At 38.7% G+C, this 22,344-nt stretch overlaps 1 protein-coding gene across 1 annotated transcript in view; it reads left to right on the top strand.

The window, feature by feature from the left end:
• The window catches only part of APCDD1 (APC down-regulated 1), a gene marked incomplete at its 5' end in the record, with an annotated part of 52,817 nt that overhangs the window by 17,459 nt on the left and 13,014 nt on the right, over window positions 1-22,344 (top strand). The window contains 4 exon segments of the mRNA XM_043993498.1: window positions 4,713-4,920; window positions 4,922-4,942; window positions 4,944-4,970; window positions 4,972-5,247. Coding sequence (XP_043849433.1) covers window positions 4,713-4,920; window positions 4,922-4,942; window positions 4,944-4,970; window positions 4,972-5,247 — 532 coding nt within the window.

Here is a 22,344-nt window from a genome sequence, read left to right as displayed (position 1 = left end):
TCATCTGTTCAAAAAAACCTCCTCTCTTCTATAACAATTATAATCAATTCCTTGACACACATTTCAGTGATATTCAGAATGATTATGAAGTGTAAAAAAATTTTTGGTGGGTATCTTTATAGGGTAGGAGAGGTTGATACAAACTGTGATTTCACTGGTATAACCAACTTTCCAGTGCAGAAAAGACCATTGCCAATACAAGTCCACAACTAGTCTGTAGCTTTAGAGAATTACTTGGGGCACTGAGGGGTTAAAGTACCTTAGGCTGTGATCACATGGTCAGTATATATCAGGTGCAGAATTTGAACCTAGGTCTTTTGACTCCAGCAAGAGCCTTCTATCCACTATCCATACTCCCTCTCAAGAATAATGAACATAATGTTTACTTACTATTCACAAGACTTCAAAAAATGGAAGAAATTGGTTTTGGACGTGGAATTAGACTCCAAGGTTGTGACCCCACAGAAAACAATAAGGATTACCCATATGGTGCAGAAGATTTGTGCATTGAGAGAGTGGCTCAGCAGCAAACACTTTTCCCCAACATCCTTCCATTTGTATATCTGGTGCCTGCTAGGTAAACTGAACACATTTTATGCTATTTCACAAGGTCGAATCAGAAAATATTTAATGAGGGGCATTCTCCATGGTCCAGGCTCTAAAGGGGATTGAAAGAAGTAAAAGATAAGTCCCTTGCCTGAAACTGGCTTACAATTTAGTTGGAAGGAGAAAAGTTAAATAACACAAGGTGATAGTATAAAAGGTATAGCATAAGATAAGTTATAACCTTTTTGCAGTGTGTAGTATAGGGCTAGCAGTTCCAAATTCTTTGGGTCAAGGACTCCTGAAAATTTATTGAGGGCCCCAAAGGGCTTTTGTTTGTGTGATTATATCTACTATATTTATCATGTTTTAGATAAACAAAAATTTGTTTCTTAATTATTTTTATTATTAAAATAATTGTGTTCTTTTCAGACCCCCTGAACAGGCCTCAAATGACTTCCAAGGTCTGTGCACCCACACTTTGAGAAACAGTGGTATCATCCATAAGAGAATGAAGTAAGAAAGATTTGAGATGTATCTTAAATGATGGGGAGAGGGGAAGCTGATTTTAGATAGGTAATGAGAGCCAAAATCATAGAAGAAAGCATAAGGAATATATCAGGGGGAAGTAATTTAGTTGAAATTTTGTTATGGAAGTAATGGAAGATAAGTTCTGGAAAGATAATTCACTTGAGGTAAGATTGTAAAGGAGTTTGAATGATAGGTATAAGGAATTTGTCAGCCATTCAATAAACATCTATTAAGCACCTGCTATGTGAATTTTACGCTATAAACATTAGAGAGTCATCAAAGATATTTTGAGCAAGGTAATGAGGGTGATAAAATGGGATGTTTAGAAAGATTAACTTGACAATGATGGTGCAAGTTGAGATATGATTCAGTAGTCCTTATCTAAGGTGATGAGGATCAAGTATCAGTGGAAATTAAAAGGAAAAGATGGTTAAATTTCTCATGGGAAATAGCCTTGCCTTTGAATTGGGCACAAAACCTTACACTAATCCTAAGTAATTTTATTCCCATTTGGAATATCAAGGAAGACATTTTTCTGTTGGCAGTGGAGATGATGATACTGGTAGCATTTAAAAACAATGTATTAATGCCATAATTTAGAACATAATTGTTAAGAACCACAGACCAAAGGCACTGGACTATTCCTTGAATAGTACATTAAATGAAAATTTGCCCTTTTTTTCTGCTAAGTATAATTTCACATGTGAATTAAGGAAATTTTAGCAGTATACATAGCACTTAAGCAAAACATTGATAATGAAATAATTTCTTAGCATAGTAAAGGGTCAATTCCTGTTGTTTATATACTTTAATGGCACCCTAAGAAACCAAAAAAGGTAGTTTGCCCCATTGTATCCTTGAAAAAATAATAGGATCCTGTAATTGAAGGTTCTTGGTTACAATTAGGTTCTTATTCTTAGCTAACATTAATTGGCATCTCCTTTTTACTCGCTAAAAAGAAAGCCAAATTTAAACTGAATGGAGATTGAACTGCCACTACCTTACTAATTGTGATGCTTTCATATAAAGGCTAAATAAGAGTTGATCCGACCAGTGTATACCTTGTGTCTCACAAGAATAAAAAGCTGAGTTTTGACTATTCAAAAATATTGTCACTAGCTTTAAACTGAGGGGAAAAACACAAAAAAACAAAAATGAGAAAACTTGCCAAAATAGGAGAGGTGTAGAAGTTTAGGGAGGTTGACAAGGAATGTTTTGAAAGATACTTAAGGCGAGGGAATAAAGGGGTCCTTCTACAAAAGGGGAAAGAATTAAAAAATAGTTAGTTGAGTAGGTGATAAAATGAGATGCACCAATAAATAGTTGAGTGGGCCAAGAAAGGGTGTGGAAAGGAAAAAGAATAACAGCCCCAAGAGGAATGAGAGAGAAGACAAGCAGATTAAGAACATTTAGCCACTCTGTTAATAAGAAAAATAAATATTTTTAACCAGGAACACTGGTTTTGGAATCAGAGGACCTGGGTTCAAAACCAAGCTATGCTATTTTCTACATGTTTGACCTTGGGCAAGTTATTTCATTTCTTTGGGCTCCAGTTTCTTCATCTCTAAAATGAGACTGTTTAGACTAGATGACTAGATAATCTTAAGGGCTTCTTCCAATTGTAACTCTGTAATGCTATCAATTAATAAACTCTTTATTAAGAACCTCCTGTGTATCAGGCATTGTGCTAAGCACTGGGGATACAAAAAGAGACAAAGGACAGTGCCTGCCCTCAAAGAGTTTACAATCTAACATTAAAAAAAGAAAAGAATCACATAACATACAAATGAAGAAGGGAACAGTAGGTTTGGTCAAAAGAGTGAACAAATGAAAAGAAAAAAAGTGGAATTCACCATATATCCATGGAAGTACCTTTCCTTTTCCTCCACTTTCCCACTCCCATTCTCTCCATTCCTAATCTTACTATTATCTGGTCTGTCTCTCTGTAATGGTTCTCCCTCAAACTCATAACTACTGTTGAAATCTCTTCTTTTTTCCATGGCCTAACTGTGGTATCATTTCCTGCATGAAGCTTCTCTGATAATAAATGGTTAGTCAAATGATATGGAGATCCTTCCCAACCCTCCAACAAATAGAAGAAAATTTCTTGATGAATTTTTTTTATCTTTTCCTTGTCCTCATCATATCTTCCTTTGTAAATGCCAGTATTATAGTAAATTCCCTTCCTTTGGAAATACTACTGATATAGTGTAATATAAAAATCCTTTCTTATATAAGTACTAGTATTTACATAGCAATTTAAGGTTTACAAAACATTCTACAGTACATTATCTCATTTGATCCTCATAATAATCCTGTTAAGGCAAGTGCTTTTATTACCATTTTGTAGGTGAGGAAACTGAGGCTGAGAGATCTTAAGTGAGTCGCCCACAGTCACATAGCTAGTAAATGACTGCAGCAAGATTCAAACTCCTGATATTCACAGATCTTATATCAATACTCTAGACACATGAACCACCTCCAGCTATCTCACTGTGATTCATACAAGGCACAGTATATTGCAACTATTTTTATTGCAGGCTCTTCCAGGGAAGATGACTGTATTGTTTCATCTTTGTATTCTTAGTTTCCAGCACATGGGCCTTAGATAGAGTAGGCACATGATAAGCATTAGGTGAGTTGTATTTCAATTGGTTTAGGATAATACTGTAGTGGAGATGGACCCAGTGACTTCTTCAGGTCCTTTCTAGCCTTAGCATTTCATTGATTTGCATGGAAAGTGAAAGAAGACTTGTCTTTAGACAAAAGCAGTTTGCTCCTTCCAAGAATCCAAAGCAAGTGACAAAAATCTCTCTCCTTCCCTCCCTCCCAACAAATATTGACACCTATAAAAAAGAGCACACAGAATTAGAGCAGTAAGTATCATTTTGTAAAGCCAACCCAAGAAGGAATAGTTTGTCAATTTTCAGATTACACTGTGCAAGTGATGTTTTTTTGCCTTTATATTTCCCCAGGAAATACCATATAGTTTTTTAGTTACTTATTTTTAGTGAAGGGATATGGTAAGAGGAGGGGTTAGCCCATAGGTGATGGGGCTTATGTTAAGAACACAGCTCATTGTATGGAAAGTGGTTCATGAAAAGGATTGTTTGAAACTTTCTCTTTTATTAGCAGCAGAAAGTGTTTCCCATATTTCTAAAATCAAAATGTGAATGATATATTTTTCTTAACTAATTGAAGAATGGAACTTCTTTTCTGATCCAGAAGCCTACCTTTTACATAGAAAGGATGAGATTTGTAGGAAGGATAAAGATTATGCCTAAGGGGTTGATTCTAACATCCTGAGCCTATTTGTAACCTGAAGGAATGCCTGTCTAGAGAGATAGCATAATGGAGTAGAAACGGCCTGGGATCTGGGAATCCAAGAACCCTGAGTTTGAATACTACATTATTAACTTCCTATGTTTGTGACCAGGGGATGAATTATGAACTTCTCCAGGCTCCCTTTTGTCAAAAGTAAAACTAGGGAATTTGGCTATATGATTTTTGACATCTCTTCCACCTCTAAAGTATATTCTCTAGTGGTATTTTTCATTTCAGGAAGCTGTAGTGGTTTTCATTTTTTAGATATTTTTTATCTTTTAAAAAAAAAAATCCTTTTTCTTTCCTTCTCCCAGATGTGAAGTGAGATCTGGTCCAGAATTCGTCACCAGATCTTATCGATTCTACCACAATAATACCTTCAAAGCCTACCAGTTTTATTATGGTGGTAACCGTTGTACCAACCCTACTTGACACTCTAGTCATCAGGGGTAAGATCGACTTCGCCAAGCATCCTGGATCATCCGAGGAGGAACTGAAGCAGACTACCAGCTACATAATGTCCCAGATCATCTGCCATAGTGAGGGCTGTTGCTGAAAGACTTAGTCAGTTGGATAAATCGCACGTGCCCTGGTTTCATCCCCTCAGATAACCCCTGGGTGCAGGATGCCACCTATGATTTATGGAGGGAAGAAAATGGCCGTGAGTGTACGAGAGCAGTGAATTTTGCTATGCATGAGCTTCAATTGATCCGAGTAGAAAAACAGTACCTCCATCACAACCTGGATCACCTTGTGGAGGAACTGTTCCTTGGTGACATTCACACTGACTCCAGCCAAAGGATGTTTTACCGGCCATCGAGTTACCAGCCACCCCTACAAAATGCCAAGGTATCTGTTTCCTTGTGTTGTTCCAGGACCACCAGGGATCTCCCACTTTATATTTAAGATGAGCTGAAGAAGTGAGTCCTTTGAGTAGTTTAAAAAATCAGATCACATCAGGGAACTGGGCTGCTGAGAGGTGAAAAGTAGGGTTAGAGATAGGAGAAGAGAAGAAAAAAACAAAACCATGAGTGATAAATGAAGAAAATTGTAGTGTCAATAACAATGGCAATAAGAATAGTAGTAGTAGCTAGCATTTATATAATGCTTTATGGTTTGCAAAGTACTTTAACCAATATTATCCTCACAACAAGATTGGGTAAGTTATTCCCATTTGCAAATGGGGGAAATTGAGGCATGCATGTTAAATGATTTTCTCAGGGTTATACAGCTATTGCATTTCTGAGATCAGATTTTATCTCAGGTCTTTCTTAACTCCAGGCCCTACACTTTATCCATCACACCACCAAGCTGCCCTCTAGCAATGAAAATAACTTGTTTATGCTCTTCTGTGACCTTGGGTAAGTCACAACTTCTTGGACTTCAGTTTTCTTAATTATAAAAATGAGAAAAATTTGGACTAGTCAGGCTCTAAGGTCTCTTCCAGTTTTGGGTATATGGTTCTATGTAGAACTTTACAACATTTTCTGACAGTGTCTTTGTGAGATAAGTAATATAAAGTTTGCAATCTCCATTTTATAGATGCAGAAACTGAGTGTCAGATAGGTTCAGGGACTTTCCCATGGTCTCACAGCTAATAAGTGGCAGAGATAGGACTTGTAAGAAGCTTAGGTCTTCAGGTTGCAAGCCGCTAGTCATGCTATTTCTCAGAAAACTTGTGAAAAACAATTTCATGTATGGTAGAAGTGACTCTTAACAGAAGAGGAAGGTAGACTGGAGAAGAGATTGGGTAGTAAGAAAGAACACAATTAGGAAGAAGAGTAAGACAAGTAAGTGATGATTCTAATATTATAGTTCAACAACAATAATATCATGCATTTAAAAAGCACTTCTCCCTCTCTCCAAGAGCTTAATGCATGTCACGTATGTTCCACAGAGCAATAGACTCAAAAAGTCAAGCAAACAGTATGTCCAATATCATATACACATAAAGAGGGATTGTCTTGGAAAGGTACCTAGACCCCTCTTGGTGTTTCTGTTTCCCACAAGGTTGTGCACAAGCTTTACTGTGTGTCATCCTTACCAAGAGCTTCAAAGGGCTCGCTATAGCCAATAGAAGTATGGAAACTTGAAAGACTGGGAAGTATGTCTTGAGCCCCAGCCACCCATAGGTAGCTAGGAATGGAATAGTTAGAAGTGGAATGCAGCCAAGGTTAGAAAGACTCCCCTAGTAAGCATCAACTTAGAGTGTTGACATTTCTAGGGTTCTTTACCCAAATACTTTGAATTTGCTAGTTTCTTTGGTGACAACCTCTTAAGAGCAATGGCTCCCTAATGCTGTCTATTTGAGAGTATATATGTGCACATTAATATTTGTGTGTATGAATCAGAATGATTTTTTTCTCGTGCTCTGAAGCAAATAATAACTGGATGAGATAGCACAGAATATTTCCCTTTTCAAAGACTACTCAGTAGTAGAGATTATTTGAATGTATCTTATCATGAGCTCACATAATAAAAACACTCCCCTTTTATTATAATTGTATAAAATCTTCTGAGAAAGTTTCCTTGGCCCGGAATATTTCCTCCAATGAATCTTTGTCATGGAGATGTCTTTGTATATATAATCAAAACACATTTGATGAGCCCGTGCATGGAGATGCAGAGCCACTTGGAGATCACTCTGAGTTGGCAGCTTGCCAGAATGATAGTCAAGGGCCATTTGAAATTTATTCCAAGGGGAAACATGAGCCAGAGCCATTACTTTCTGCCTCATATGTTTCAAACTATCTGAAAAGGACAAAAAAAGGTGAGCTGGGTATGAGGAAAAGGGAAGTCTTTAATTCTTGGTCTTTGTGGTTGTAATGAGAAAGAGCTTCTGCAGGGAAAGTCTTTGAACCTCCAAAATGTTATTTAAAATGGCAAAATAAAAATTTCTAGAGGTTACCCCTTTCAGTAGGTTGATTCCTTGGGAAAAAAAAGGAGACAGAAAGAGGAAAAAATCTGCTTCCAAGATTGATGGGCAAGTCTTCAATGAAATCTGAACAGTTGTTAATCAGCCCTGAAAGTTTAACTTGGATCTTGATTGTCAGAATTCGGTCCTTTGTTTAGGTAACAAGGCACTTTTATGTCCTAGTTTGAGATGGTAGTAGGAAAAAAACACACAGCAAACAGCAAAAACTTCCTTCTGGGTGTTGGGTTTCATCTTCATAAGTGAAACCATTTCTCCAAATATATGTGGGTATAGAGAAAGACACTAAATGAACCTTTGTTTCATTGGTATAGCCTATTCCCAGATAAGAGAACTCTCGCCTACTATTTCAGGTTGGCATCTTCTCTGCAACTGATAACTTTTAGTCCTATAGAATCGCTTAGAGCAAAGAAAGGGTAAGTGGACTGCCAAGGGTCACCAATATATGGCAGAAAAAAGACTTGAACTCATGTCTTTCTGACTCTGCAGTCACATCTTTATCCACTAAGGCATTCTGCCTCTTGTGATGAGAAATAGAATAAAAGGGTTTGGGGAAATGTAGGAAATTCGTCTTTGCCAAAGCATTAAGCGTCAGACTCACATTTGCCCTTCCTTGACTTTCTATCTTCCAAATATTTGATGAAAATGCTAACGAGTACAGAGGCAACATGGAGGTAGTAGAGTGCTGGATTGAGTCAGGTAAGAAAGGGATTCAAATTCTGCATTCCACACTTGACAACATCTGTAAGGCTCTACATGCTGTGGGCAACTCCCTAGGACAGGTTGTGATCTGAAGGCTACTGGACAAGAGCAAAGGGGCCTGGATTCCACTCCAGCTTACTACATATAAGTCCCTTCACATCTTGAGTCTCAGGTCCTTGTTTATAAAATAAGGGGGAAATGGACCTTGATGAGGCTTCTAGAGCTGTGGATCTATGATCTGCATGGTAGAGCACAGTCCCCTATCATGCCAAAAAAAAAACCCCAGATCTTCACATGATCATTAAGACATATGAAAATTCACATAGTTTAACTCTATCTCCTCCCAATTGGCAGGAAAATAACCAAAATGGAAGTCAATCACCAAGCACTTTATTAAGTACTTACTGTGTGGCAAGGTAAGTCCTTAGAGTTACAAAAGAATGGGAAAAACACAGTTCAGATCCTCAAGGGACTCACCTTCTAATGGAAGAGAAATCATGTATAACAACTGTGTATATATAAGATATACACACTGTAAATGGATTGGCTATCTTAGAGGGAAAACATTAACAGTGGGGTAGGGAGCAAGGTATCAAGAAATGCCCCTTACGGCAGGTGGGTTTTAACATGAGTTTAGAAAGAGACCAGAGAAAGCAGACGGTGGAAATGAGGAATCCTCTAAGTTAAGGGAACAGCCAATAAAAAAAAGCAAAGAATCATGCGATGAAGTGCTGCATGGTAGGACAGTATGGAAGGCAGTAGCATTAGATTATATGCTATGTGGAAGGGGAGTAAAGTGTAAGAAGACTAGAAAGAGAGGAAGGGAACAGGTTGTGAAGATTTTTAAGAGCAAAAACAGAGGAGATTACATTTGATCCTGGAGGTAATAGGGGACCACTGACTGATCAAAGCACTTGGGTAACATTGTCATATCTGAGCTTTAGGAAGATCACTTTCCAGCTGATTAGAGGGTATATTTGGAATAGGGAGAGGACTTGAGGACAAGGAAAACAACTGCTAGTCGAGCTGGCAAGTGATGAGGAACTGTACCCAGGAAACAGCTGTTGTGGATGGGGAGAAAGGGACATACTCTAAAACACGTGAAAATAGAAATAACAAGACTTTGATCAGAAATTGGTTATATGGGATCTGTGTGTGAGGGAGGGGGAGGCAAGGAATGAGGACTCAGAGATTGCAGGATTGAGGAAAGTAAATCAAAGCATTTAGAAAAATAGAAAGAAGCCTCTGATTGAGACCTGTATAGAAGAATGAGGCACAGGTCTGAGGATCTAGATTCCAGTCTGACTTTTGCTTCTGTAACTATAGACACATCACATAAAAAAAAAAAAAACTAACCTCCTCATGATTTCTGAGGTTCTTTTCCAGTTTCCAAATTCTGGGATGAAAGGAATTAGTTCACTGATTACATCTTTACTCTTAAACTTAGCTTTGCCTCATTTTCTGTTCCCCCTCTTAAACCCCTAGTAGTGTGGGGCTTCTCAGATGGGGGCCAGGGGAGACTAAAAAATCAAAGGTTTTTCTTTTAAGTGTTTAATAAGGCTTCTGGCTTCGGCCCATTCTCCCTCTGGTCCCTCCCCCTCCCCTACTTTCCTAACATTTCCCTTTGAACTCATAAGAGGGATTTTCATCTTGGGTCAGTGTCCATACCTCAGAACAGAGCCCATCTGTAGTGAGAACAGAGACATACAGAGCTTCTTGAAAACATCTGAGGGTTAGGAAGATTTTTTTCAGATCTTTCTGATTAAAATATGAGGGTTGGCTGAAAAACAGGATGACTATCCATCCATGGCACTGCCAAGCTCACCTCAACTAACTCCCTCTGGGAGCAACACTCTGATATAAGGGAATCTCAAACACCTCAAAGTTAATTGGCATTAGCAGAAAGATAATTGACCTGTATTGGGACAACTTAGATGTTGTTGTTTTATGTCCCCCACCCCTACCCTATCAATCATGGGAAAATTTCTTGTTAGTAAGGGTCCTTAAGCATTGGAAAGAGATTTAAGGGAGATTCTATGATTACCTTCTTTCGTGGTCTATTTTAAAAAGGGAGAGATTGATCTGGACTCGTGCAGTACTCTCCCATCCAAAAGGCAAGGGGATGGATTGTGTGACCTCGGAGGTCCCTTCTGGTCTTATGATTCTGCAAAAAGTTAAAATGACAGTTGCCCAGGAAACACCAAGGTATTTTTCTGAACTTTGACTAAAAGATTTTCTCCTTAATTTTCCCCCTCCATAACCAAGCAAAGCAATTTCTAGGGAGCATTAAAGAAGTTTCACTCTCTGTCTGCTTAAAATCTAAATAGGCTATTAGGTTCCCCCCCAAATGAAGAATGAAGGAAACAGTTTGTCCTCAATACTGAGCCTGATCCTTCCAATCTCACTGCACTTCCTATGAGATATCAGTGCAGAATAGTATAAAATGGAAGTCACCACAAAGCTGAAAGTTCCCAATTCCAAGCTCCTCGGGTTGTCCTGGCATCTTGGGTAATTCAAAGAGACCATTCTTCTCTTGTTCTTCTTCTTGTACCTCTTGGCCCAAAATCTGCAGCAAAGTCATCAGGATGTTTTTAGATCCCTTCCCTGGGACAACTAGGAGTAGGAATAAATGGACTTAGAAATTGGTGGTCTCTCCAGATGCAGCCAAATGAAAAACCACAGTTTTTCTATGCCCGCTTCAGGCTGCCATACCAGCAGGTTGTTAACCTGGTTGTGGGTTGCGGTGTTTGCTGAATACAGGAAGAAAGGACTGGAGAAGCTTCATTTTAAAAGACCGCACAAGCATGCCATTGAAAGGTTATAACCCTTTCTTCTTTGAACTCTTTGCCTTTCCTAATTGCTGGTCCCATAGAGACCCTAGCTGAAAATGAGTTTAAATGCTAAATTGAGTTTAAAAACCACTAGTCTCAGGCTCTTCTGAAACTGGACACCATGTATAAATAGAAACATTAAATCAACTTGTTATTCTAAGCTTTCTACAACTTCTCTGTGAGATTCCGAAAACTTTGGCAAGTAAATTACCTTTGGGAAAGAATCAGGTGAGCTGGGTAGAATCCCTCATTATGAGGTTGGCTTCTCTTCCTTAAAAAATAAAATGAGTCCACCTAAAATATATTTCTAAGAAGATACCTTGTCTGAGTCAGTTTAAAATTAGGGCCTCCTATAATGAGAATTAGTCCACTCCATGCAACATATTTTTCAGAAATTTTACAGTGGATGGAATAACTAAGTTCATTACTTCAGATATAGAATTGAATATTAATTAAAAACAAATGATTGCTGGCTAAGTTAGAAATGCCAAAGCCACAGGACCAGACTTTTGAACAAATAGAACTGAGCTTTCTCCAGACTCCTGCAGTGACTTAGCCACAGGATGGTAAATCAAAGGTTTGTCTGAAAACCAGACAGCTTTCCCCCAGACTATTAACCCTTAACATTTTATTCAATCATTTATCAAATAATGTTGAGGTATTTCTAAGAGTCAGGAATGGTAGGGAGCAATAAAAGTTACACCTTTTTGAGAAAACGTTGTTATCTAATGGGAAGAGATATTAAATGTTCTTTGTCTCATGAATTAACTGTTAGCCTGCTTCCATGAGTTGGAATGGGGAGCAGCATGATATAGTGGAAAAACCCCTGCCTTTGGGTTTTTATGGAGAAAAAACTTAGTCTGTCAATAAGAATTTATTAAGTATGGGGGCAGGTAGGTGGCACAGTGGATAAAGCAACAGCCCCAGATTCAGAAAGACCTGAGTTCAAATCTAGCCTTAGACACTTGATACTAGCTGGTGACCCTGGGCAAGTCACTTAACCCTCATTACCCTACCAAAAAAAGTTTATTTAGTACCTATTATGAGCCAGGCACTGTGCTAACTGATGGGGATACAAAGAAATGCAGAAGAGAATCCCTACCCTTGAGTAGCTCATAATCTAATGGGGGTGGGGTGGCAAGAAAACAAGTATGTACAAATAAGCTACCTACAGGATAAATAGGAAATAATTAACAGAGGGAAAACAATGGAAGTAAGAGAGGTGGAAGGGCTTTCTGGTAGAAGGCAAGATTTATCTGAGTCTTGAGGAAAGCCAGGAGGCAGAGCTGAGGAGTGAGAGCAGTCCAGGCATGGGAACATCCAGAGAAAATATCCAGAGGCCAAGAGCTAGTGACGGGCCATGGATGTCAGTGTCACTGGATTGAAGAGCACAAGGTGTAGGGGAGGGGTGTGAGGTGTAAGAAGCCTGGAAAAGGGAGGAGAGGACTGAGTTATGAAGGACTTTGAGCACCTGGAGCCACTGGAATTCGAGTATAAGAGGGTGATGTGGTCAGACCAGTGCTTTAGGAAAGTCACTTTGGCGTCTGAATGGAGGATGGTCTGGAATAAGGGCTTACCTGTGGCAGGCAGACCCATCAGCAATAGTCCAGGGGTGAGGTGATATAGGCCTGCACCTGGGTAGGGGCAGTATCAGGTGAAAGAAGGCCGGTGGGGGGGGGGGCGTGCTAATTGAAAGATGTCTCAAAGGTGAGAGCAACATACCTTGGCAACAGATTGCAAGGGAGAGCCGGAGGGGGAGGCAGGAGATAGTGAGGAGTTGATGATGAAGTCTATGCAGTGAGTTTAGGGGTCTAGGAGAAGAAAATCACTTTTTTTTTTCTTTTCGGGGCAATGAGGATTAAGTGACTTGCCCAGGTTCACACAGCTAGCGTCAAGTATCTGAGTCCGGATTTGAACTCAGGTACTCCTGAATCCAGGGCGGGTGCTTTATCCACTGCACCACCTAGCTGCCCCTCACTTTCCATAATAATAGGGAAGTTGGAAGAAGAGGAGGTTTTAGGGGGAAAAGATGAGTTCAATTTGATGCATGTTGCATTTAAAATGTCTACTGGTCATCCGGTTTGAGATGTCTTAAAGATGGTTGGAGATGAAAGACTTGAGGTCAGCAGAGAAGTTACTGCTGAATATGTAGATTGAGAATCATTTTTCTCCCAGGTCATCTCCCCTGCACTAGCTATCACCATCCTATTATTATTATTCTTTCATATTTCATTTTCGGCAGGTGGAGAAAATGACTTTTAAAAAAATTAAGAATCTAAAAACAATCATTTGAGGATATAAACTTTTCTCCTATAGTCTCACTTAAAGCATCTTGGCAATATCTCCAGGAGTAGAAAACAATAGCATCGTCCTCATCAACAACAACACAACAGTGAGGGGGCAGCTAGGTGGTGCAGTGTATAAAGCACTGGCCTTGGGTTCAGGAGGACTTGAGTTCAAATCCAGCCTCAGACACTTGACTTTAGCTGTGTGACCCTCATTGCCCTAAAAAGAAATAAACCAGCAAACATTTATATAGCACTTACTATGTGCCAGGCATTATAAAACTGCTTTATGAATATTTTCTCATTTAATTCCTCATAACAACCCTAGGAATTAGGTGCTATTATCATTCCCATTTTATAATTGAGGAAACTGAGGCAGACAGAAGTTAAGTGACTTGCCATGGGTCACACATCTAGTAAGCATCTGAGGCTGGATTTGAACTCAGGTCTTCCCGACTCCAGGCCTAACCCTTCATCCAGCACCATTTAGTGGCCTCTGAAAAGATAATAGCAAGTTTTCATAGTTATATTACATACCTCATCCTGTTTCCATGAAGTTTTTATTTTTCCCCCACTATATTTTGATTTGATTTTTTCTTCATATTTTGAAAAACATTCCACATGGTTTGGAAATTGGGCATTCTACATGATGACATCTATTAAAAACTTGTTCCTAAGTATTTATGGATCAAGATTATATCTAGATCATTGTATGCAACTAGGATTTGACATCTGTCAATTTATAAAAGATACTGGGCAAAGGAATGTAAGACTAGCTAGCTGGTTGTTTGCCTTTTTAGGTATTTGAATCTAAAATTTAGATAAATCTTAAATTTTTGCAACCTTAAGTAATAGTTTTCACTATTTCATTGCATAATTTACATTGGTCAATTAATTCAGGCTCCCTATTATGATTGTGGTTATTATTACCATTTTGTTACTTTATGGTTTTGTGGTGTATTATATCTCAAAAAATTCTGATGGCAAAAACAAACACAAAAATAAAAACAAAAACCTTCCTAAAATGACAAAAACAAAAACAAACACAACAACTCTGGGGGGGGCAGCTAGGTGGCATAGTGGATAAAGCACCAGCCCTGGATTCAGGAGGACCTGAGTTCAAATCTGGCCTCAGACACTTGACACTTACTAGCTGTGTGACCCTGGATAAGTCATTACCCTGAAAAAAACAAACAAAAAACAACAACAAAAAAACCCCAAAAAACCAACTCTGGGGATACTAGGCTTCCACTTTATACAGTGAAGCCATCTCTCAAGTTATACATAATGCTAAGAACATAGAGGATAGATATTAGCCCTGTGATTTCATCGTATAGAAAATTCCCAGACAAGAGAACTTTCTCTACCAGTACCTCCTCCTTATTTTGTATGGCAAATGATTTCTCAGCAGATGCTTTTGCAGAAAATATGAAACAGAGGAATAGGGAACAGTATGCTGAATACAGGAAAAATATGGATAAAAAATATCTGTAGAGCATAGATAATTATCCAGTTAGCCATTGACATCTGAATCTATTAACTTGGCTACAGGGGAATATGGTTGCCTTGAGGGTAGTGGCAAGGAGTGGTGGAGGAACATGGTGGAGTTGCGTATGTGGTTGGCATAGTTCCGAGGAATCACTGGGTGTGTGCCACTGGATTGGCCATGGAATAGGGCCAAAGACTTGGGAGAGTGTTCCAGGCCCCAATTTCTTCTACCAATGGAAGGCAAAGGAGAAAACTTTTGGGAGCTAGGGAGCTGGAAGAGGCAAACTGCCAAAAAAAAAGGGGTTAGAGAGCTAAGTAGCTGAAGGGGCAGTGGGTGAAGACAAAGTTAAATGCCATTTTGGCATTGTTGTTTGGCTTTTAAAGTAAGTTGTTTCCTACTTATTGTGAAATTTTTCCTATAACCCAGTAGAAGTTGCATGTTGTATGGAAATATTGAGCTGGGTGCTGGGGTCATCAGGTGACAAGGGGTTCTGCTATGGGAGTGTACACATCATTTCTTTTTATGAACATTAGTTTATTTGGGGTGAGATATAATGTGTTGCAGACATGCTGCTATGAACAAACTTGTTTTTGTTTTATGAAGCTGTGAAAACACTTTATTATTGGCTAAAGTCACCTCTGATGTCTCCAGTATCTCAAGTAAAAAAACAAATGTGAAATTGCTTATTTATTGCATTAGCAGAATCAAGATGTGTCCTTCTGTGGAAATGAAATCTAGAAATATTGATTTCTTCAAACATTTATTTAACAAACCTACCATATACAGAGCACTATGAATGAGATTTTTTAAAAATCATTTTGCCATATTTAAGTAACAATAGTAGGTCTGCCTCTTATCCCCATCACCCTTTCCCCTTCTGTGGAGCAAGAGAAGTACAATTTTATTTTTGAGATTATGATCAACTATGGGTAGATAATATTCAGATCACCGTCAACCCTTATACTATTTCTCATGCTTTCTGCACATCTCCAAAACACTGTTGTGTATTTCTGTCTTATCTATATCTTTAGATGGAAGTTTAGATCTCAATTTATCATGTAATTTTCTAATTAGAAGATGAAAGTGAAAGAGATTGGTTTATTGAATATAGAATACTTGCTAAATAGAAATAAAGCAAGTTTATGAAACAGTTGATATTTGTTACAAATCTGTTTTATCAGTTTCTAAAATTCAGACCATCTTTAGACTAGCTGATATTGTTATCAGGGTCCTGATATTTCATAAAATAAAAAAAAAGAGAAATTGATCTGGTTAGGAATCTATTTATGATCATTGGAATGTATGAGCTAAATAGCATCTTGAGAATCTAGTGGCACTTGACCTTCTAGAAAACCCAGATATATGGTGCTTGGCAATTTAAAAAGAAGTTCCTTATACTTCACTCCCCCATAAGAATTTTAAGAATTAATGACCAAATCATTTGCCTTGAGCAAAATGTTATTTAACTGAGCAGATATTGTTAATGAGGTCCTCAGGGTACTATAATCGTTTTTCCAGGACTCCATAGAAAAAGTGTAAAATATTTGAATTGATACATAGCACTAAAGTCTAATCATCAAAAAGCCAAATGGCTCTTTTGAAGTTGAATTCTCTTATTTTCTCCATAGAAAATTAGGTACTCTGCAAGGGGACATTTACTCATGTTTTGTGTGGTTTTTTCTGCATTCATTATTTCAGGTGACTAGTTCTTTCCTTTCTATCACCATTATGCAAAGGAGAGAGCTGGCAGGTATAAAGGCACACTGTAGAGGAGAAGGGTCAGTCATCATGTTCATAGGACCTACATAGGACCATAAGACCTCCTCCTGAAAAGAAACTCTGAAAAGAAATTATATCAACAATTACTGACCTTTATGCCCTCTTTCCCATCTATAAAAATCTTCATGTGGGTCATCTATATATAAATTTAATAGTTGATAAACATTTATTAAGCACCGACTACGATCCAGGCACTGTGCTAAGTACAGGGAATACAAATCCAAAAAATGGTTCTGCCCTCAAGGAACTTAGAATCTAATGGGGAAAGACAACACACAAAAGAAAGCTGAACAGTGTGAGGGGAGGTGGCATGGTGGAGAAGTCCAAGAAGTCCAAAATAAATGCAGTCAGATGGGAAAGGAGGAGATGTCTAAGGACTAAGGGTATTCTCCATGAGGGTATTAGTAGGGAACAAACAAGCTATCCCAAATAAATTTCAACAATGGATTACATCTTTACCATCTCACAGTTGTCTAAGGGATGTAGATATTTTAAGATCCTGTTATGACAGGGCAGCTAGGTGGCACAGTGGATAGAGCACTGGCCTTGGAGTCGGGAGTACCTGAGTTCAAATCCAGCTTCAGACACTTGACACTTACTAGCTGTGTGACCCTGGGCAAGTCACTTAACCCCAATTGCCTCACTAAAAAAAAAAAAAAAGATCCTGTTATGTTTATTGTTCATTGATTATATATAAAAACGGAGGAGTTGATAGAACCAGACACTACCTCACAGAGATTTTACAAGTTCTCTCCCATTCATGTATTAAGGTTGTTCAAGATTTTTTGGAAAATAAAGCAAAGAAATAACCCCACTCAGTGACCTCTGATAATCCAGGCAAGGCATAAAAAATGGAAATGTATGCTCGCCAAGGGTATTTGCCACTCTGATGGATGATAAGCCAGTGTAGATTCCAGGTTGATGAAAGATTTCCAATGGATGGTGAGGTCCTGTTTGCAGATGTCTTTTTGTTGATTGCGTCAAGTCCCAGGATTATGTACAACATTCTGAAAGCTATCTGAAAACACTCAAAGGAGTTTCACCTATTCATCCATGCAGTATGGGTAGGCACTGATGGGATATAATCTGCATCATTGGGAGGAACTCTTGAATTGTTGATGTCATAGATTCATCTGAATGTTGTGGTGTGTGTGTGTGTGTGTGTGTGTGTGTGTGTGTGTGTGTGTAGCAATGAAGAATCAGGAGGCATGTTTATGCCACTTGCATAAGATCAGAGGTCTTGAGCTGGAATAGATTTCAGAGGACATATAGTCCCACCCCTTCATTTCCCAATTGAAGGTCAAGGAAGTCTAGTGACCTACCCAAAAATCTCACAGATAATTTACATAAGAGGTGGAATTTGAACCATACTGCCTCCTTAGAGCCAGGACTGACCTTCTTACCCAAAATTTTGTTCTCCTTTTCGTAAAGTAATTCCATAGCAAATCTTTTCCGTTAGAATATACCTCAAGTCTTTTTCTTTATTTTGGGAAGGGTACAAAACAAGGTTTTAATAAGATAAAATATTTAAAGAGGGGAAGACCATCAAATTTAACCAGTTTCGGGGGCAGCTAGGTGGCACAGTGGATAGAGCACTGGCCCTGGATTCAGGAGGACCTGAGTTCAAATCCAGCCTTAGACACTTGACACTTAATAGCTGTGTGACCCTGGGCAAGTCTCTTAACCCCCATTGCCCCACAAAACCAAAAAAAAAAAAAATTAACCAGCTTCTTTTATAAATGGGACAACTGAGTCCCAAAGAGGTTGAGTAATTTGTTGAAGGTCACATAGGTAGTGCTTCCCTTTGCTTCCAAAAGGGGCTAGGGTGCAGGTGGGAAGCAAGGGCCAGAGTAAGAGCAGGGGCAAGGGTGAGGGCAAGGGCAAGGGTGAAAAGAGAGGGGGAGAGAGAGGGGAGAGAAAGAGAAAGAGGGAAAGAAGAGGGGGGAGAGAGAGGGGAGAGAGAAAGGGGAGGAGGAGAGAGAGGAGAGAAGAGAGGGGAGGGGAGAGGAGAAGAGAAGAGAAGAGGAGGAGGGAGAGAATTTGAGGCTACACAATATTTTAAAGGTCTGAAAAAATTGCCATGCTTCCTAATGCTAAACACATTGCTGTCATCTAGGCTTTAGTAACTTTAAGAATGGATTATAGTCAGGAAGTGAGAAATGTAAGAAGAAAAGCTATATGTTGCATTTGGAGAAACACATGATAAGGTTATGAGTGTACTGAGGCTTCTAGCCCCTCTCTCTCTCTGTCTCTGTGTCTCTCTGTCTTTGTCTCTCCTCATACACACACACACACACACACACACACACACACACACACGTTAGAATATGTAACAGAGAGGGATTACCTTGTAAAAAGTATACTGGTGAGCATATAAGGTTCTGTGATGAGCTAATGAAAGCAAGGAGACTTTTCAAGGTCTCTCAAATTTACCACTAACTATTGCCACCATGGAAAATTTGAGACTTGTATTTTAATCGCCAATGAGAGTTATCCAGCTCTCAAATGTGTTTCTATTGCTGATAGGCAGTATGGGATAGTAGAAAGATCACTGATCCTGGAATTAGCAGATACCTGCAAATTCTGGCATTTAATAGTTGTTTCTCCATGTGCAAGCTACTTAACCTCTATAAAACCTCAGTTTTCTGAATTGTGAAATAGAGATAATGCTTGGAATAATGCCTCACAAGATTGTTATGAGGAAACTTTGTAAACCTAAAGCATCATTGAATGTGGACCATTTGCTATGGGGGATGGTGGAGTGGTCATGTGGGATACTTTACTGAAAAGAAGTAGAGGACTCTGGAATCAATGTTTCCTTTCATTCTGTTTAAGTTGGTGAGGAAACAGGCTTGAGGTGACAGACTGGGATGCAAAAGACAATTGCTTCCTTTTACATCAAACTAAAGCTGAAATCAAGTGGAAACTCATTTAATCTTAAATGCAGTATCCTTTTTTTTTTTTTTTAAGGAGGGCTGGCCCCAACCACTAGAGAGTTCATTGAAATTCAATTTAACAAGTATTTATTCAGCACTGAATATGAGCACAGAACTAAAGTAGACCCTAAGGGAGAAAATGGTGAGGTACATACCTCCTAAGAAATGACAAACTTCTTGGGGAAAGAAATGCAAATGTGAAATAGTTAAATAAGACTGCAATGCAACAAAGAATTAAATACCAGTATGAATGGTATAGACAAATGCCGTAGTAGGAATTAAGGAAGGGAGTAAGAGTTTATATAGTAGAGGCACTGTGCTAAACACTTTTACAGATATTATCTGGGCCCAGCACTATTCACTGAGCCACCAGCTGCCTCTGTAGGAGGCAGAGAGAGATTAGTGTAGGCTGGACTGGGGGTGGTCTGGAAGGCTCCAATGAGGAGGTGGGACTTTAGCTCAGTCTCAAAAGTTAGCTACGATTTGATTAGATTTGACCTTACAGAGCTTTGGTCTGGGGGGAGAAAGTGAAGCTATCTCTTTAGAAACACTTTAAAATTCTCATTGATTTACTAGATTAAAATGTTCTTTTTCTCTCTAACTCTAATTATCCTCAGCGTTAAGAGCCAAGCTGTCTTGGCAGGGCAAAGTGTGTTAGATTTGAAATCAGGGGTATTGGGTTCAAATCATGGCTTGCTACCTGTGTGACTTTGGTCAAGTTACTCAACCTCTTAGGGAAGGGGAAGGAATAAGCATTTACATAATGTCTACTATGGGCTAGGCACTGTGCTAAGTATGTTTACTAGTATCTCATTTGATCCTTACAACACTGCAAGGTAGGTGAAAGGCCTTAGGTTCTTCATCTGTAAATTAATTAGACCAGATAACCTCTAAGGCCCCTTCTACCTCTAAATCTATGAGTTCATGATTATAAATTCAGTGATACTTGTGGCTTTCTTGGTGGGGGGGGGGGAGGCATTAAGGGAATAAATAAATAGGTGGCACAGTGGATAGAGCACCAGACCTGAAGTCAGGAAGATCCGAGTTTAAATCTGGCCTCAGACACTGACCAGCTGTGTGACCTGGGCAGATCTCTTAACCTTATTTGCCTCAGTTTCCTTATCTGTAAAATGAGCTGGAGAAAGAAATGACAAACCACTCCAGCAGTTTTGCCAAGAAAACCCCAAATAGGATCACTAAGAGTCAGACATGACCGAACAATGACTTGTAAAGTGTGTGTGTGTGTGTGTGTGTGTGTGTGTGTGTGTGTGTGTGTTTCAGATTTAGGGAAATAAGAAACATGGAATCAACATCAATGATACAACTATGGCTGGCACTCTGATAAGTCATATTTTTGTCTAAATTGTAAATGAACAGTTGGTCACCATAAAAAAAGACAAAATAGTCACAATAAAGAACTTGTCTGATTATAGCTTAAAACTAAAATATTCATCTCCCAAGTGGCAAGAGAGGAGTGAGGATGATGAAAACAGGTGAGAAGAGACTCGAGCAGTTAGTTATTAGTATCCAAGGAATATACATTATGGGGCAGTGTCCAGCACTGTTAGACTGTGGGGGATACAAACAGATATGGCCTGAACTATGGGATCCACAGGATTTAAGATTTTTCTAGGTTAACTATCAAAATGGATAGCTGTGGAAACAGAGAGTCAAGCATGTTAACAGATTAATAAACACACGAAGCAGTTTCATTTCCATATTGTTTTTTTTTTCCTTTTTCTTGTAAGGCTGATTTGTTTTTTATTCAATTGTTTTTCTTCTGGCAAACTTTCCAGATGCTTTTTCCCCCCCAAGTGTAAAATGTATTGAACATAACCTTGCTTGTTTTATGAACCTGTCTGATAAATCTCGTGGACCCCTTCCCAAAACAGTATTTTTTAAATGCATAAAATCCATTGCATAGGATGATGAAGGAAACCAAACATACTGACATAAAGTTATGAATTTTTTTTTTAATTTTCATGGACCCCAGGTCAATGATTCCTGTTATGCCATTTATTTCATCAGTTCTCAAAGTACAGTCCAGGGACCTCTGAGGATCACTTTTAGGTTAAAACTATTTTCATAATAATACTGAAATGTTTAATTTTCTAATAAGTAAATATTGATATATATTACCCATATAAACATGCACTATTTGGGAAATCCTTAGGTATAATTAAGCAGGGGAAATTTGAAAAAAGAAGCATCACCTGGAAAAAAATTAGTCATTCCCACTTAAAAAAAAAAAAACAACCACTAATGATGGACCTTAAAACAGAAAAGGAAAACAGTTAAGGACCAGTTTCCAATTCAGACTCAATTTTTCATTTCTACCCTTAGATCAATAAATCAATAACCTGTCTAAATTGGATCACTGCTTCTGTGATGGTCCAAACAATTTTTACTTGTTTCCTTTGGGGTACAAGAGGAACCTTCAATTGACTACCTCTGTCTCTGCTTCTTTGTCCAGTATCCCAAAATAAAATCCATCCAATCAGCATTCCATTATTCTTTGTCTCCTCCCTCCATCCTTTTAGGTCTAGCCCCCTACAGGGCCCTGTCTGGCCATGGCTAATCTTAACAGACTTGTGGGTTGCTGTGCATTGTTTTAGTGAAGTTCCATAAATCCTTCTGTGCCCTGAGGAACAAGTGCATTCCATCTGGCGTCCTCCTTGTGGCCTGAGCTCTTGCCATGGGAAGCAGTTGTACTTTTTCTTTAATATTCTTTTTTCTTTTCTTTTTTTCTTTAATATTCTTTTCCTGACCCGCCCCACCCCCCCCATACACACACATCTTTTATTCCCTACTGCCTCGCAAACCAGTGCCTGTTTTCATTCTTTAAAAACAAACAAAAAAGTAACTTCATTCTCTGTTGTTTCATGGAAACAGTGACTTCTGAGGGGTTTAGAATCTATAGTAAGCTGGGGCTGTTCTATTCATGATTAAGTTGAATACTGTTCTCTTCTTCTTCTTCCTTCTGTCCTACAGC

The sequence above is a fragment of the Dromiciops gliroides genome, chromosome 1 (genome assembly GCF_019393635.1).
Source record: "Dromiciops gliroides isolate mDroGli1 chromosome 1, mDroGli1.pri, whole genome shotgun sequence".
NCBI classification, from domain to species: domain Eukaryota; kingdom Metazoa; phylum Chordata; class Mammalia; order Microbiotheria; family Microbiotheriidae; genus Dromiciops; species Dromiciops gliroides.
This window is presented reverse-complemented; position numbering and strand designations above follow the sequence as displayed.